At 44.9% G+C, this 19111-nt stretch overlaps 2 protein-coding genes across 5 annotated transcripts in view; one reads left to right on the forward strand and one right to left on the reverse strand.

Moving 5' to 3' along the window:
* Window positions 1-14369, reverse strand: part of hook3 (hook microtubule-tethering protein 3) — a 32787-nt gene extending 18418 nt beyond the window's left edge. Inside the window, exons 1-9 of one of the 3 annotated variants that reach the window (XM_026243977.1) lie at window positions 14108-14369; window positions 8993-9078; window positions 8162-8234; window positions 8028-8078; window positions 7810-7942; window positions 7103-7170; window positions 6949-7011; window positions 6779-6862; window positions 4039-4202 (exon numbers count right to left, since the gene is read on the reverse strand). In XM_026243977.1, coding sequence (XP_026099762.1) covers window positions 4039-4202; window positions 6779-6862; window positions 6949-7011; window positions 7103-7170; window positions 7810-7942; window positions 8028-8078; window positions 8162-8234; window positions 8993-9078; window positions 14108-14164 — 779 coding nt within the window. In that variant the 5' untranslated portion in view covers window positions 14165-14369. The remainder of the gene's footprint in view (window positions 1-4038; window positions 4203-6778; window positions 6863-6948; window positions 7012-7102; window positions 7171-7809; window positions 7943-8027; window positions 8079-8161; window positions 8235-8992; window positions 9079-14107) is intronic. The other 2 variants (XM_026243983.1, XM_026243992.1) reach the window with 2 other exon arrangements.
* Window positions 14370-14770: 401 nt separating this feature from the next.
* Window positions 14771-17787, forward strand: rnf170 (ring finger protein 170). 2 transcript variants are annotated; one of them, XM_026244002.1, is made up of 7 exons: window positions 14771-14906; window positions 15310-15569; window positions 15690-15765; window positions 15879-15987; window positions 16063-16136; window positions 16236-16364; window positions 17313-17787. In XM_026244002.1, exons 2-7 carry the CDS (start codon window positions 15445-15447, stop codon window positions 17580-17582), a joined length of 783 nt encoding a protein of 260 aa, XP_026099787.1. In that variant the 5' UTR covers window positions 14771-14906; window positions 15310-15444; the 3' UTR covers window positions 17583-17787. The 2 variants fall into 2 exon arrangements, with proteins under 2 accessions (XP_026099787.1, XP_026099792.1); XM_026244007.1 differs by having other exon boundaries at window positions 14783-14906; window positions 15378-15569.
* The last annotated feature ends 1324 nt before the right edge of the window (window positions 17788-19111 follow it).

Below are 19111 nucleotides of genomic sequence, written 5' to 3' on the forward strand. Positions count from 1 at the left end.
AAATCCTGAATCATTCAGTAATGAAAGACTGTTGTGTGTTGCTCCGAGATGCGCAACTGTTCTGCTTTGGCTTAGTTTAGTATTTGCGTTAGCGAAATGGAGCAAAGACAACTCATGATCTGTCTAAAATGTAAGTCTGTTGTAAATATTATTTATTTAAATAAAGTTGTATAAAATCAATATCAAATTTTCAATCATGCTGAAAGTTGGGAAAAATGACTCTTTGTCTTGTGATGTTGCATATATAGAATATTTATCTTTTTTCTACCGCAGTATACTTGTTCATGTTGGATTCTTTGTGTGTGCTGTTGATTTCTCTGAGTCAGACCGACTGCACGAGCCTCAACTGACAACAACACCTTGCTACTGGGGTTCCTCAAGGCTCAGTACTTGGACCACTTCTCTTCTCAATCTACATGACATCTTTAGGATCTGTCATTCAGAAGCATGGCTTTTCTTATCACTGCTACGCTTGACACCCAACTCTACTTCTCATTCCAGCCTGATGACCCGACGGTAGCTGCTCGCATTTCAGCCTGTCTGAGTGAGATCTCTAGCTGGATGAATGACCATCACCTTCAGCTTAACCTTACTAAGACAGAACTACTGGTGATTCCAGCTAACCCATTGATTCATCACAGCTTCTCTATACAGCTGGGTTCGTCAACCATAACTCCTTCGAGGACAGCCAGAAACCTAGGAGTTGTGATGGATCATCAGTTAAGCTTCACTGACCACATTGCTACAACGACCCGGTCCTGCAGGTTTGCCTTATACAACATTAGGAAGATTAGACCCTTCAGGTCAGAGCAAGCCACACAACTTTTATCCAGAATGCAGCAGTGAGGGTTGTCTTCAATGAGCCAAAAAAAGCTCACGTTACTCCTCTCCTCATCAGGTTACACTGGCTACCAGTAGCTGCTCGCATCAAATTCAAGGTACTGATGCTTGCCTACAAGACGACCACTGGCACGGCACCAACTTACCTAAACTCACTGGTTAAATCTTATGTGCTCTCCAGAAGCTTAAGTTCTGCAAGTGAATGGTGCCTTGTGGTGCCATCCCAAAGAAATTCAAAATCACTCTCACAGATCTTTTCCTGGACTGTGTCCAGCTGGTGGAATGACCTCCAGATCTCAATTCGTACAGCGAGTCTTTACTCATTTTCAAAAAACATCTAAAAAGACACTTATTTTTCGCCAGCATTAAACCAACTAATATTAGCACTTACCTTTTCTTGTCTTTCATATTATATATATATATATATATATATATATATATATATATATATATATATATATATATATATAAAACTAGCTGTGTGTTCTGTACTAGACTAACTGAGACTCGTCATGACACTTGTATACTGTTGTTGTTCTCTTGTTGTTCTCATTTCTAAGTCACTTTGGATAAAAGCATCTGCTAAATGATTAAATATAACTGATGCGACCTTGATACGGTCAATACATCATCTGTTATTAGTCACCGTTTACACTGAAAGTAATAAAATCTGAATCATCATCTGAATCTCACCTTAGTTTTGGTGCCGTCCTAGTTATTGTTATTAAAATGTTAATCAGGTAACTTCTCCGGTCAGGTAAGTACAATTCTCTTTCATTTGCCCCTTCACAAAATCCACTTGTCCCGGACAAGCATTAATGTCGAGCCCTGATATATATACGTTTTTACCTTACAATAATGAAAATTACATTTTTGATTTAGTTCACGAAGATGTCATTTTTAAATGTACAAATCTTAATCAAGTTTTCCTGAGATGGAGATGAAAGCCTGTGATTCCCGTGATATAACGAGCGACAGAATGAGTGTGTGAAGTACAGCTCAGTGCCAGAGATCCCGAAGCCCTTTGTGAGGTGATCCCGTGATGATATGTGTACCTCCACTGGAGCCGAGACGGCAGAGACACACACTGCCAGCTCAGCGGAGACTCGTCCAGAGCGCTCGTCCTGTCATTACACAGCACACAGGCCGGTCATCACAGCGCTGACCCCACAGCAGATCAGCAGAAGCACAGGACTGAAGCGCACCGACACAGGACACGCGCTCAAGGAAGACATCTCAGGGCCAGGTTTAATAAACAGGGCAGATTGTATTAGAGAAACCGACCCAACACTCATTTACAGATGGACCAGCGCAGTATACCCAGCACTAGCAGATGCTCATCAGGTGCACAGCCACTAAACAGTTAATGCCACTAATACCAGTTATTTAATCTGAATACTCTCTTCACATAAATGCATATTCAATAACTGTCCAGTCTCCTCATGTTTATTTCAAATCAATAATGCACTGCTTTAATAACAATGAAACCGTGTGTAAGATTAGAGCTAACAGGCTTTTAATCTTCAGAGCTCTGGACAAACACCCGAGAGAGCGATCAATAATCTCCTCGAGTTCAAGCAGACAGACTTCCCTGGAGCACAGCCGCGGTCTGCTCTCGGAGATACACACATTCACACGTTCAGTTCAGATTCTTATCGACAGACACGTCTCTTTCTGCTGCTGAATACCATGAACAAAATCAGCCGGCTCCTTAAAACCTGGACTCGAGTAAGAGCTGTTTGTGTTCAAAACAGAGAATCTCAGACTTCTTTTTTTTATGGTTTTATGGTTATGGTTCTCTCACAGTTCTGAAAAAAAAAATTAAGACAGACAACTAAACTAAATCTGATGCAATTTATGATTCATGAATGGAATGATTCAAAGCCTCCCTCAAGATTCACTCGTTTCATTACTGGATGAATCAGTGTTTTTGAATGAATCTCTTGAATGAATGATTCAAAGACTACATATTTTTTTTAACCATCAAAATGCTTGTTACTGATGCACAAATGCAGAAAATCGTCCTGATACAAATTTTTAATGATGTGCAAAACTTTCTCACTCAGTGTGCACAGCAGTGATGCGCCGGTCGATGTATAAACAACCCGCACCGACCGATGTTTTCAACTAACCCGCCCGCAACTCCGACCGCAAAAAAGGAAAAGGAAAGTATTAATGCTTAATGTAATATATTGGCTATATTTCTTTTTAAACCCACCGACTAAAAGATTAAGACACTACCTGTCCCAAAATATCACCCAAAGTTTCTACAGCTTTTTTCTTAGCCATTTCAGAGTCTGGAACAATGACTGGGGCTAACTTACTGCAGTAATGTGTGTGATGACATGATACATGCGCGTCGCTTCTGCTCCCAAACTCTGTCAGCCTGAGGGTCATTTGGTTTACTGAAATACGATTGCACTGATCTGCATGATTCTTGATGTGCTTTTCTTCTGTGATACTCTGCTTCTCCATCTACAGGTCTTAACCAAGAGTATGCTGCCGTCCATTCGCTATTAAAAGTGCATCTTCTATTTTTCGTGGCCACAGCTGCTTAACCTGAGCGAACAGCGCTCTCCAATTTGTGATTGTTGAATGTTGAGGAGGCGTTTGTGCTCAGTCTATCGACCACCGCTTTTATTGCTTCCTCTGAACTATTGGACATAAGTTAACAGTACACCTAAGCACGTATCCGTGTATTTATTAGGGAGGGTCGAATGAATGAATAAGCGGGACAGATGCTCAATTTGCGTGAGGCGGGACAAAGGGTAAAATTGCTGTACAAAGCGGGACAGGTGTTCACTCTAGTCCCGCCAGTTATTCAGCCAATAAAGTGTAGGCCTATGTATTTCAAAATTGTGTCTAGTACTATATTAATTACAAAGGTTTAATTGACATCTTTATTTCAAACGACCCGACCGACCGAGACCCGAATATCATTACATATATTTTTGGATGACTCGTAACCGCGGGTAATCGATCATATCGGATCAACCCGTACATCACAGGTGCAAAGACCTTAAGTATCTGATTCTGGAATTGATTTTCCATCAACAACCCTCAACACACACACACACACACACACACACACCGCCCTGCTCTTCCGCTAATGAAAGGCATCACGAGCTGGTTGCTGATTGCGAGTGTAACGCACGGTGACCCCTGACCCCTGACCCCAGCGTGGTCTGCGCTCCTCACCTGAAGGTCTCCTCCTGGAGCTGCTCCAGCTGCGTCTGAAGCTGCAGGTGTCTGCGTCCCGCAGGACTGTTCAGATCCTCGATGGAGTCTGACTGGTTCAGACGCTCCATCAGAACCTGGTTCTCAGCCAGAAGACTGCTCTTCTCCTCCTGGAGCGCCGCCACCTTCAGCACACACACACACACACACACAGAGACAGAGAGAGAGAGTGAGTGAGTGTGTGAGAGAGAGTGAGTGAGTGTGTGTGAGAGAGAGAGAGAGAGAGTGTGTGTGAGAGAGAGTGAGTGTGTGAGAGAGAGAGAGAGAGTGTGTGTGAGAGAGAGAGAGAGTGTGTGTGTGAGAGAGAGTGAGTGTGTGAGAGAGAGAGAGAGAGTGTGTGAGAGAGAGAGAGAGAGTGTGTGTGAGAGAGAGAGAGAGTGTGTGTGTGAGAGAGAGAGAGAGAGTGTGTGAGAGAGAGAGAGAGAGTGTGTGTGTGAGAGAGAGTGAGTGTGTGAGAGAGAGTGAGTGTGTGAGAGAGAGAGAGAGAGTGTGTGTGTGTGTGTGTGTGAGAGAGTGAGAGTGTGTGTGTGTGTGACAGAGTGAGTGAGTGAGTGAATGTGTGTGTGTATGTATGTGTGTGTGTGAGTCAGTACTGATGACGGTGGATGTACTGTATATAGAAACACCAGGCATTTCTCAATCGGTGTTTATTACTGAAAACCAGCATCAAGTCAATACTTCAATATATTTAAAGGAACAGTTCACCCAAAAATTTTTCCCTCAGATCATCAGAGATCAGGATGAGTGTGTTTCTTCATCAGGTTTGTAGAAATGTCTCATCAATGGATGCTCTGCAGTGAATGGGTGCCGTCAGAATGAGAGTCTGATAAAAACATCCCAATAATCCACAGCACTCCAGTCCATCAGTGAACATCTGGAGAAGACAACAGCTTTAAAGTTTGGATCTGTTTAAACGCTGCTTGATCTGTGCAGATTTCTCTCCTGATTCAGACCAGAACACTTTTTCACTGGAGGAAGTGTTATTATGGATTATAGACTCTATGTGTTTGAGTTAAAATCATCTTAATGCTGGATGTGTTTCAGGTTTCGTCTTCTCCAGATGTTCACTGATGGACTGGAGTGCTGTGGATTATTGGGATGTTTTTATCAGACTCTCATTCTGACGGCACCCATTCACTGCAGAGCATCCACTGATGAGACATTTCTACAAACCTGATGAAGAAACACCCTCCTCCTGATCTTGATCACATTTACAGCACATGTTTATTTTGGCTGAACTATTCTTTTAAACAATAAATAATTGCTAGTAAGTGAAATTAATGATGTTTTATTCTGTAAATGGATCTAAACGTAGAAGCAGACGTACATATGAATGTATTAAACTCTGTAACAGATCAATAATAACTGCATAAGTGCATCATGCAGCGGTCTGACTCTACACTCAAGCGAAGCTGCGGTCACATGTTCATGAGGTCACTCGCACTGAACTCTGGGTAGCTGTGCTGCAGGATGGATCTGTCAGTGTGTAACGATATCAAGCACTACAATCATCTGATTGGCCCATGGAGGCGTCTACTGTTGCCATGGGAACACAGGAGGAGTTAGGATTAGTCTACAGGGTTACAGCACTGAACACACACACACACACACACACACACACACACACAAACACTCACACACTCACACTAGGGGTTGCACGACTAGTAATTTCTGCAAGTCGATTTATTTATATATTTTTTACTCTAGTTACTCGACTACTCGAGATTGTTACTGCATGCTCGAGTATTCGATTGTTTCCGACTGACTAGTGGTTGAAGAAATCGATCACTCGACTAGTCTGTGCAAGCCCTATAACACACACACACACACACACGCACGCACGCACGCACGCACGCACACACACACGCACACACACACGCACACACACACGCACACACACACGCACACACACACGCACACAGTTAAAGGCCCTGCACACTAATTAGGGATGTCATCAAGCAGACAGAAAACTCTGGATGTAAAAACGGCGAAGGGTGAGAGCAGAAGAAAAGAAAGACATTTACCCTCTCTTCTAGATCAACACATTCTAACCTCAGTCTATCTCGCTCCTCTTGGACGAGGTACGCCTTCGGAAGCAAGGCAGAGGAGGAGAGGTTACACACACTTCACACACACACACACACACTCAGCAGTCAGAGAGGAGAGAGCGGTCGAGGAGGTGCTTCTCCTGCTGCTGATGATAACCACAGGATGTGAAGTGACCCACATTAGTGAGGTTCTGCTGTGGAGCAAGTTTTAACTTGATCACGTCTCACACAGACACGGAATAACATATCTATAGAGAGCGAAAGGTCTAGTTTAAAATAAACCAGTTCAAATGAAAACCAAATATTGTTAGATTAGGTCTGAAACATGCTTACACTACTGTCTTAAACCCAGAACACAGAGAGCACTGGTGGATCCACACATCACTAAAACATTCATCATCAGTTCTTCTGGCAAGCTTTATATGAGTCTGCTTGCACACTTATTAGGCACCTAAAGCACATTATAATGATTTTGATGGTTTATTACTAAAGGAAATGCTTCACTACTTGTCGACCGGAAACATCTTTAGCGTCTGGCAGCCCCAGTCTTACACAATCATGTTCTCTCCATGATAAGAATTAGTCTCGGCTGGATAATAATGATCAAGTCTAGCTGAATGTGTGTGTAGCCCGTCCCAGACTCGTGTGTGCACCTGCATGTCCAGCTCGTGACACCTCTGAGCGATCTCCTCTTTAGTGGCCAGAGCGTCGTTCAGATCCTCCACCGTCTTCTTCAGCTAGCGAGAGGAACACACACACACACACGTCACACACACCCAGCGCTGCAGTCATCACATCATCAGATCTGAGGAGCACAAGCTACCTGTCGGTCCAGATCGACGAACGAGTCGCTTCCTGAGGACACGGGTGTCTCTTTACTCATCAGCTGCGGGAACAACACACACACACACACACATCACACACAGTGCTGGACAAACCATCAGAACACCAGTGTGTCCAGCAGAGACAGTACTGACCTCCTGGATGGCCGTCATGACCACGTGCTGCACAGACTCCTCCATCATCATGATGGTCTGGATATATTCTGGAGACAAGATCACACAAACACAAATCAGAGCTGACCCTATAGAGTCTACCTCTGACCCTGGAGACCCGCTGACCGCTCGTGTGCTGATCGATCAACAGCTCAGTCTCTCAGCACCTGTGCGCTTCGGCTGATATATGAACAAGTCACGTAATGAGCGAGTCACTGATTCAACTGATTCGTTCTGCTGTGATCCTGATGTGGAACTATATCTGTCAGTGAAAGAGTAAAGAGTCTAAAGAGTAACTTATCCACTTAAATACTTCTTCAATCACCTAAAATCCATGTGACGTGTGCAATCATGAGAATATTCAGCAAAATAGCTCCCTTGTCACGGCATGTTACTGAACTATATCATGTCACACGCACACACGCACGCACACACACGCGCACACACACACACACACACACACACACACACACACACACACACGCACGCGCACGCGCACACGCGCACGCGCACGCACACGCACACACACACACACACACACACACACACACACACACACACACGCACACGCACGCGCACGCGCACACACACACGCACACGCGCACACACACACACACACACACACACACACACACACACACACACACACACACACACACACACACACGCACGCGCACACGCACACACACCCTGCTTCTGTTCACAGTTGACCGCGCAGCCCAGGATGAGCTGCAGCATTCGGCCCAGTTCTGCTGCGTCGGAGTGCTCTGCGATGAGACTGACGTCTGGAAGAGTGAAGTCATTGATCTGCTGACCCAGCACCTGCAGAACCAGTGCACACAGAGGTCAGGGGTCATCGGACGCTTACACACGTCATGTCAGGATCACACAGACAGATGAGTCTCACCTCATGGTTGTAATCCAGAATACCTTTCAATATTTTCTTTAAATTACTGATCTGGAAAAAAAAAGTAGACCAAACATTGAAAGATCCTGTAAGACGAGTGAACCGAACACAAGAGTGAGAGAGCGGATAAACACCTTTAACCTCCAGTTGTCTCCAACATCAGGTTTGATACGACTGATCCAAGCGTCAGTGAAATACATGCCATCTCTGAGAGGGGGGGGGGAGAGAGAGAGAGAGAGAGAGAGAGAGAGAGAGAGAGAGAGAGAGAGAGAGAGAGAGAGAGAGAGATTTATTGCTTAAGCGATGATAATATAAGAATATTCAATATTAGCTTTTGGGATATCCAGGGTTTGTGTTCTAAAACATTTGGATTAAAAAGCACAAACACAGATTTTATTAAAAAGCACTACACATGTTGACATCCTAGTTCTGACACAATCCTGGTGTAGATCAGATGTGTATTTTTCAGGACTGACTATGTTTTGCTGATATTATTTACTCTAGAACTCTGCTGTTGTGTGGAGAATTGTGAGAAGTTCACTGGTCTGTAAAATGTAGATGTCATAGCCACCCTATTTACACTAAATATATACCACTATTAGTGCTGGGAAAGTAAATGAATGCACTGATTTTCTGAATGCATGGCGATTCTCTCTCGAGTAGATTCTGAGCTTATAGTTGTGAACAGCAGATGGCGCTGCATGCTTCAGAAACAGCTGAACTCTGCTCATTTCCAAATCCTGCTGTTAAAATCTAAGCTCAGAATCCATTCCAGAGGAATCACGATCCATTCTGAAGATCCCAGATTCAATCCACGAATCGATTCTGCATTGATTTATCATCCCAGCCCTAATCACTATCTTTAAATAAATCATTCATATAAGCTTTTGGTTATATGGCCCACTCATGATCGTGATTCTGAGTTCATGTTGGTCATAATCGAGCAGCCCTAGGGCTTCACATACATTTTCTGCAGGACTTGTGCCATGGCCACTCCACTGGTCATCTCGTCCACTGCTGCACATGGAGCGTCCACAGCGAACGTCTGGATCTGAACACAAACACAAACACTGTGAGACGCTGAGCTGTGTGCTTGTGTTCTACACCACAGCTGTTACCACACACACACTCTCGCACACTCACTCATACGCAAACCCTTGCACACTCACTCACTTTCACACTCGCCCTATCTCACATTTGCACACTCACTTGCACTCTCTCACACTTGCAAACCCTTGCACACTAACACTCTCTCACACTTGCACACTAACTCACTCGCAAACCCTTGCACACACTCTCTCACACTCACACGAGCACACTCACAAACCCTTGCACACTCACTCACTCTCACACTCACACACACTCTGGCACTCACTCTCTCTCACACACACACGCACACTCTCGCACTCTCTCATACTCAGACACACACACACACACACACTCTGGCACTCACTCTCTCACACACTCTCACACTCCACACTCTCACACTCACTCTCTTGCACTCTCCTACTCACACACACTCTTGCACTCATGCACTCTCGTAGTCACACACACACTCTTTCACTCAGTCACTCTCTCACACTCTCCTACTCACACACACTCTCGCGCACTCTGGTACTCACACACACGTATATTTTAAAATATTGCTTATTACTTATAAAGCCCTGAATGGTTTAGCACCTCAGTATTTGAATGAGCTCCTTTTACATTATACTCCTCTACGTCCGCTACGTTCTCAAAACTCAGGCAATTTGATAATACCTAGAATATCAAAATCAACTGCGGGCGGCAGATCCTTTTCCTATTTGGCGCCTAAACTCTGGAATAACCTACCTAACATTGTTCGGGAGGCAGATACACTCTTGCAGTTTAAATCTAGATTAAAGACCCATCTCTTTAACCTGGCATACACATAACATACTAATATGCTTTTAATATCCAAATCCGTTAAAGGATTTTTAGGCTGCATTAATTAGGTAAACCGGAACCGGAAACACTTCACATAACACCCTATGTACTTGCTACATCATTAGAAGAATGGCATCTACGCTAATATTAGTCTGTTTCTCTCTTGTTCCGAGGTCACCGTGGCCACCAGATCCAGTCTGTGTCCAGATCAGAGGGTCACTGCAGTCACCCGGATCCAGTACGTATCCAGATCAGATGGTGGATCAGCACCTAGAAAGGACCTCTACTGCCCTGAAAGACAGCGGAGACCAGGACAACTAGAGCCCAGATACAGATCCCCTGTAAAGACCTTGTCTCAGAGGAGCACCAGGACAAGACCACAGGAAACAGATGATTCTTCTGCACAATCTGACTTTGCTGCAGCCTGGAATTGAACTACTGGTTTCGTCTGGTCAGAGGAGAACTGGCCCCCCAACTGAGCCTGGTTTCTCCCAAGGTTTTTTTCTCCATTCTGTCACCGATGTAGTTTCGGTTCCTTGCCGCTGTCGCCTCTGGCTTGCTTAGTTGGGGTCACTTCATCTACAGCGACACTATTTAAACTGAACAGAGATGACATAACTGAATTCAATGATGAACTGCCTTTAACTATCATTCTTCATTATTGACACACTGTTTTCCTAATGAATGTTGTTCAGTGCTTTGATGCAATGTATTTTGTTTAAAGCACTATATAAATAAAGGTGACTTGACTTGACACACACTCTCGCACTCTCATACTCACACACGCACACACACACTCTGGCACTCACTCTCTCTCACACACACACACACACTCGTGCACTCCTACTCACACACACTCTTGCGCATTCTCGTACTCACACACAAGTACACTCTCGTACTCACATACACTCTCGTGCACTCTCGTACTCACACACACACACACACACACACTCTCGCACTCACTCTCTCTCACACACTCGCACTCTCCTACTCACACACACAGTCGCGCATTCTCGTACTCACACAAACTCTCGCGCACTCTCGTACTCACACGCGCGCACACACACACACACTCTGGCACTCACTCTCTCTCTCACACACACACACACACACACACACACACACCACACACACTCGTGCACTCTCCTACTCACACACACTCTTGCGCATTCTCGTACTCACACACAAGTACACTCTCCTACTCACATACACTCTCGCGCACTCTCGTACTCACACACACACACACACACACACACACACTCGTGCACTCTCCTACTCACACACACTCTTGCGCATTCTCGTACTCACACACAAGTACACTCTCCTACTCACATACACTCTCGCGCACTCTCGTACTCACACACACACACACACACACACACACACACTCGTGCACTCTCCTACTCACACACACTCTTGCGCATTCTCGTACTCACACACAAGTACACTCTCCTACTCACATACACTCTCGCGCACTCTCGTACTCACACACACACACACACACACACACACTCGTGCACTCTCCTACTCACACACACTCTTGCGCATTCTCGTACTCACACACAAGTACACTCTCCTACTCACATACACTCTCGCGCACTCTCGTACTCACACACACACACACACACTCTCGCACTCACTCTCTCTCACACACTCGCACTCTCCTACTCACACAAACTCTCGCGCACTCTCGTACTCACACACACGCGCACACACACACTCTGGCACTCACTCTCTCTCTCACACACACACACACACACACACACACACTCGTGCACTCTCCTACTCACATACACTCTCGCGCACTCTCGTACTCACACACACACACCCTCAGGCTCCATTCACTTCTGTTTATACAATCACACTGTAATCTGCTTTAACAGCTCTCAGTTCCTGAAGATTCAGCTTTCTCTCTACAGAAAGAGTGTGTGCTTCCAGGAGCACAATCCGACTCTAGCTGGAGCTCAGCTTCAACACAAACACTATTGTGCTGCACAGATTTGATCACAGGGTCAGGACAGGAAGTCCTGCCCACAGGAAACAGAGCTGTGGGTGGATCACACAGACGAACACGTGGCTGAGGTGTAAACAGGGACGCTGGGAGGAATGTGAGACGTCAGCGTGAGGCGCTTCACATCTGGAGCAGGAACACAACCCTTCAATCCACTTCTGCTTCCTGTCTGCACTGACATTATCTGGTGAAACTCGACGGGACCCAGGTTAAAATAAATGCTTTTATATCATAAACTGAGTGCTCAAATTTTTTGCTTAAACTACTAAAAATGATTCTTTAGTACTTGTTAAGTTAAACTTAAGATCATCTAAATACATGTTTAAAAACAGAGATAGTCATTTAAACACACATCTGTGACCCTGGAAGAGTCAACTAATGAAACTGAGATGTATGCATCATCATCAGCTGAATAAATGATCTCTCCAGTGATGTGTGGTTTGTGAGGAGGACAATATTTGTCTGAGATACAACTATTAGAAAATCTGGAATCTGAGGGAGCAAAAATCAAAATCTAAATATTGAGAAAATCATCTTTAAAGTTGTTCAAATGAAGTTCTTAGCAATGCATATTACTAATCAAACATTACGTTTTGACATATTTACGGTAGGGGATTTACAAAAGATCTTCATGAACATGATCTTTCCTTAATATCCTAATGATTTTTGTTATAAAAGAGAAATGTATAATTGTGACCCAAACAATGTATTGTTGTGTATTTCTACAAACACACCTGTGACACTCATGACTGCTTCTGTGCTGCAGGTTAGTTCATATTCTTGGTGTCCCAAAATAGCACAGTTGAGTACACTTAGACTTTCTTAAGTACAAAATATTACGAACAACACGAGGGAAGTGTACTGTGTGTAATTTGGAAGCGAGTGCTGACATTATGACTTTGCCTTCATCACATCAGACAGTTATTACATTCGTAACAAAGCTTATGAAAACACAGGGTTATTTCTGTAACATTGGGTTGTATTCTGCTTCGCTTTAGTCCAGACCGGCAGCGTTTAACCCCCGAGACACTAAACACTGACCGGGACATCGCTCACAGTCTCATCCTCTCTGACACACAACAATCAGACTGACCTCAACTTAGACACTTATTATTATTAAAAACAACAAACAGAAGCACAAATAAAGTCAGATTATCGTGTTATAACTGGTCAGACACGCCCAAGAGGATGCTGGGATTGATCTGCTCAGGCATCCATGCTCACGTCTGCAGGTGTCAGATATAAACCATCTGATTAAGATTAATACTGACCAGGACACACACCAGAGCTAACCAAGAACTAGTACACTGTCTGTACTCTGCCCCTCTCTCTCTCACACACACACACACTCCCTCTCTTTCATACACACACACACACACACACACACACACACACACACACACACACACACAAACACTCCCTCTCGGTCTCGGTCTCTCTCTCACACACACTCCCTCTCTTTCATACACACACACACACACACACACACACACACACACTCCCTCTCTCTCTGTCTCTCTCTCTCTCACACACACACACACACACACACACTCCCTCTCTTTCATACACACACACACACACACACACACACTCCCTCTCTTTCATACACACACACACACACACACTCCCTCTCTCACACACACACACACACACACACACAGTGTATTGTCTGAAGGAATGTAGATCCAGATGTTGATGAGTGAAGCGGTTCTTCAGATCACTTACTAGTCTTACAGGTCTGTTATCTCGCCCAGAACACAGGCACAGTGTAAAGAACTAGTTAGTCCAGCTAGTTAGTCAGATAAACAGTCGAGTGTTCAGAGTTAGATTAGTCTCAGATCGCTCTGTTTGTGAGGGGTTTAAGAAGCGAAGAGCAGTCTTAGAGAGGAAACTCTGACTCCAGTATGAATCAGAAAGTAAAACTGATTAACTCTCGACTGACTGCTAGTTATTCAGGCTAGTACTAGTCTTAAAGAGACTGATCATAGAGATTATGATTATGAAGAAACGCTGTGACGGTATCACAGTGATGACATCATCAGCTACTGAAGGATCACCGCTTTGTTGTATTATATTAACAAATCAATTCGAAGAACACGTTAATGGGCTGTTCGTGAGAAAGTAAACAGCAGATAAACCCGTTCTAGACCCGAAATCTCACCCATGTCAGGAGACTGTCACACAGCTCTTCTCGGTCCAGAGTCTCCGGAGCGCTCATGATCGTCTCCGCCGCTGATAAACCTGATAAACGAGAGAATAGACGAGTGAAACGGAGCTTCCGCCGCTCACGGTGCGATCAGAGTCCGATGGCGAGTGAAATCCTGTCGAATCTGAGCGACGAGACGCTGATTTTGACGAATAAAGCGTCGATGACAGACAAACATCAACCGCTCCGAGGATCTTTTCCTCAGGGGTCCTTCAGCTGCCACCCAGCAGGATAGGGGCACCTAATGCCTGACGGAAAATATCATAGCAGAAATCCGCTTTGCTGAAAGATTATCTTAAAAAGGAGAAAACAGTTACTATTTATTAAAATTAGTATGGTAAAAAAAAAAAAAATCGCGCAAATAAGACTTGATGAAGTGAGACAGGCAGCGAAACGCACGGCTTTCAACAAGGCGACGGTAGAAGAGAGCGACACTGTGTGCGTATTTTACTCAAGGAACAGTGTTTTTATAAGATATAATAAATACGCATAAGAAAATGTGGATAGGGCGACAGACAGGATCCTTCTCTCGTTTTTAATCAGAGTGTAACGTAAGTCTATTGTTCGTTCCGCACTCCGGAGCAGGAGGAGGCGGTGATGGAGCAGTAACCCGCGATTTAACCGCCGATGCGCCGAAGAAGAAGAAGAATGCGGAAGTAACCGAGCCCACAACTTATACAAACAAACACTAAACTCTGAACATTTATCTTCTCGAAAGTGTGTTCGATTCCTGAAACTGCACCGTTTCTGTCATGTAAGTGTTTGAGCGGAAGCCGTTTGGCTGTTTCCTGTGAATCTCATTGTGTGTGTTTATTTTCATATCATATATTTATTCTCATATATAATCCGACTGTCCAGCTTCAGACGTGTAAATATCAGGTTATTATTACTCTCATACTTAGATAGACCTGATGTGTAATGTTATTATCATCATCTCATCAGACATTTAAATGTGAGGTTATTCTGTGACTGTCAGACTCTTCATCAATTCAGAAATAATATTGTGAAATATTATTGTAATGTAAAGCAGCTGTTTTCTGTCTGAATCTCTGTTAAAGTGTAATGTATTTCTAATATTATATTATATATTATTATATTATAATTGTATGAACTGCACCTGTATTTCTGTGGAAACTGTGACACATTTTATTTTTCAGATGCACAGCTGAAGGTAGATGTGTCCACAGCCTTTGATCAGTGTGTGTGTGTGTGTGTGTGTGTGCAGGTGTGTGTGAGTGCAGGTGTGTGTGTGTGTGTGTGTGTGTGTGTGTGTGAGGATATGTGCAGGTGTGATGGAGGCCAGTGTGTGTTTGGCTCCAGAGGAGGATTCTCTGATTGAAGGAGTCAGTGACCCTGTGCTTCTGGTGCTGGTGCTCAGTGTCAGCTTTCTGCTCGGTCTGGCCACGCTGCTCTGCAGGTGAGTCCCCCCCTGACCTCTGACCCCTGACCCCACACACAGAACTGATCTGCAGTGTCCTGCGTGCGCTGGTGTGATGCTAGTGGAGTGTGAGTGTAATAACGCTGTGGTGTGTGTCAGGAACGAGCAGCAGAGGATTCATCCGGACAATCAGGAGCAGGTGCGTGTGGTCCGGGAGCAGCTCCACCCAGAGCAGGTCTGTCTCATCCAGGAGTCTCCGGTGCTCTTCTGTCTGCTCTTCACCTGCGCCGTGTGTGTATACAGCATATATGTGTGTGTGTGTGTGTGTGTGTGTGTGTGTGAGAGCAGCTGGCGGCGGCGGAGCCCAGGCATCAGTTCTACTCGGACATGTCGTGTCCCGTGTGTCTGCAGCAGGCCGTTCTGCCCGTGGAGACTAACTGCGGTCATCTGTTCTGCGGTGAGCTGAGCTGCGGTCAGTGGTTCGTCATGAGTGTGTCTGATCTGATCACGTCTGCTCTGTGTCTGATTGCAGGGCCCTGTTTAATGGCGTACTGGCGTTACGGGACGTGGCTCGGAGCCATCAGCTGCCCCATCTGCAGACAGACGGTGAACACACACACACACACACACACACATATCTGTCCTGTCCTGCTGGCTCTGCTGAACTCGTTCAGGTCAGTGAGTCTGTGTGTGTCTGTGTGTCAGGTGACCCTGCTGTTCCCGCTCTTCCGTGACACGGGGGGGGCTCAGACGCCGGACGGACAGGTGGACCCCGCGCTGATCCTCAGAGACATCCACGACTACAACCTGCGCTTCTCCGGACAGCCTCGCTCCGTGAGCCGCTTCCTTCAGAAACACTGACCCGTCTGTCTGTTGACCGTCAGCATCTGCTCATCCTCCAGTCACCGTGTCCTTCTCTAGAGGACCATGTGTTCAGGAACCTTGATCACCACATATTTTAGTCCTTCTAGAGTGTTTAATGAAGTCTGTGGGGACCATCACATACTTGGTGACCAACATTCTTCAGAATATCTCCCTTTGAAGAGAGAGACTCGTTCAGGTTTAGAGCGACTCGAGGGAGAGTAAATGCTGACCGTTTTCAGTTTGGGGTTAACTGTCCCTGTAACTGACCAGCTGCTCTTAGTTCACATCACAATAAAGCCCCGCTGCTTCACAGTTAGGTAACGCTGAGAGAGCAAGAGAAACTGAGTCGAAGATTGAGCTGCTGTGACGTCTTTTCAGACGAACTCAAGCCTAAACCTCCTTTGTTTTCCTTGTTTTGGGGGATTTGGAAAGGGCTTGCCAAAGCAAACGTTCCAGAGGGTTCTCTCCGGCCGGTGTGTGGAGGTTATGTAATGAGTAAAATCTGGAAATCTTCTCTGGTTCGTTCTGTTCACGGTGTGTAGGTCAGACACAAGTGAAGTCATGAACACACAGCTCTTTCTTCTGGGTTTGCAGTACAAACTAAAGCTGAAGAGCTAATGGAAAGCTTTAGATCTGTTTAAAGCAGTCTGTTGTGTGAAATGAACACTTCCAGGTGGAAAAAATAAGCACTTCAAACTTACTGGACACATCTAAACACATATGGATGAATATCCCAGTCGTGCTTTTAGTGCATTTACAGCAGCCTAAGCTCAGTAACTATAGAGTTATAGCACATTTCTACTGTATTCTTCATAACAAACCAAACAGAACGTAGTGATATATCTAAAAATCTGCTGAGATCTGCTGATGTGTATGTCTAGTGCACTGAAGTCTGTGTGTGTGTGTGTGTGTGTGCAGCTGCTGGACCGTCTGCTGGACGTCCCCACGCTGCTGCGGCACGCCTTCAGAGAGATGTTCTCCGTCGGGGGTCTGTTCTGGATGTTCCGGATCCGGATCCTGCTGTGTGTGCTGGGAGCGCTGACGTACCTGGCGTCGCCGCTGGACTTCATCCCCGAGGGAGTGGTGGGGCTGCTGGGCTTCATGGACGACTTCTTCGTCATCCTGCTGCTCTTCATCTACATCTCCATCATGTACCGCGAGGTGGTGACGCAGCGGCTGGCCGCCTGAGCGTCTGATCTCTGCTTCAGAAGAACCTCACGCTGTTCTGTGCTCGGAACCAAAGCTTGAGAAGATCATCCAGAAACACCTGCTGAGAGACTCCTCTGTGTTTCATGTGATAGAGCTGGAATATCACACACAGACTCCTGCTGCAGCTGAATGTGTGTACTACACACACACACACACACACACACACACACACACACACACACACTAAAACATTACCACACACACACACACACACTAAAACATTACCACACACACACACACACACTAAAACATTATCACACACACACACACACACACACTAAAACATTATCACACACACACACACACACACACTAAAACATTATCACACACAGACACACACACACACTAAAACATTATCACACACAGACACACACACACACTAAAACATTATCACACACGCACACACACACATACACACACACAGACACACACACACACACACTAAAACATTATCACACACAGACACACACACACATACACTACAACATTATCACACACGCACACACACAAATACACACACACACAGACACACACACACACACTAAAACATTATCACACATAGACACACACACATACTAAAACATTATCACACACACACACACACACACACACAGACACACTAAAACACTATCACACAGACACACACACACACACACATACACACACACACACTAATACACTATCATACACACACACACACTATCTCACACACACACATACTAAAACACTATCTCTCACACACACACACACACACACATACTAAAACACTATCTCTCACACACACACACACACATACTAAAACACTATCTCTCACACACACACACACACACACATACTAAAACACTATCTCTCACACACACACACACACATACTAAAACACTATCTCTCTCACACACACACACCAGTGTCTTCAGTCTGTTGTTTTGTCTTGACGAAGCTCAGATGGTGTCTATCAAACAGAGCTGATATCTTCATTAAAGAAAGAGATTGTGGAAGATGAAAAGTAGTGTGTTTGTTGGATCTTCTGAAGTGCTGTGTTTCAGTTGTTACACTGTAACAGGAACACCTTACAATAAAGAGTAACCTGAATCTGTTCTAGAAGGGACCATGGATCAGTACTGAACAGTGTGAATGTGTGTGTTATCACACACCCCAACAATCCTCTTACACCAGAATAATCACATAATCAGCTGCTGACATGTTTCACTGTCACAGCACTAGCACTGCGTTTCATTCAGATCTTCTGCTAGAAGCAGCTTTCAGATCACAGACACCTGACCGTGACCAGCAGGGGGCAGCAGACGCTCGAGAACCTCACTGTGCAGAGGTGTGTGTGTGTGTGTGTGTGTGACTGAGTGAGAGTGTGTGTGTGTGTGGGCATGTTTTTGTGACATATCAGGACACAACATAACCCATGTCCCCATTTTTCAAAACACTTATAAATCATACAGAATGAGTTTTTTTGAGAAAGTAAAAATGCACAAAGTTTCCTGTGAGGGTTAGGGTTA

This window comes from Carassius auratus, chromosome 5 (assembly GCF_003368295.1).
Source record: "Carassius auratus strain Wakin chromosome 5, ASM336829v1, whole genome shotgun sequence".
Lineage (NCBI taxonomy): Eukaryota > Metazoa > Chordata > Actinopteri > Cypriniformes > Cyprinidae > Carassius > Carassius auratus.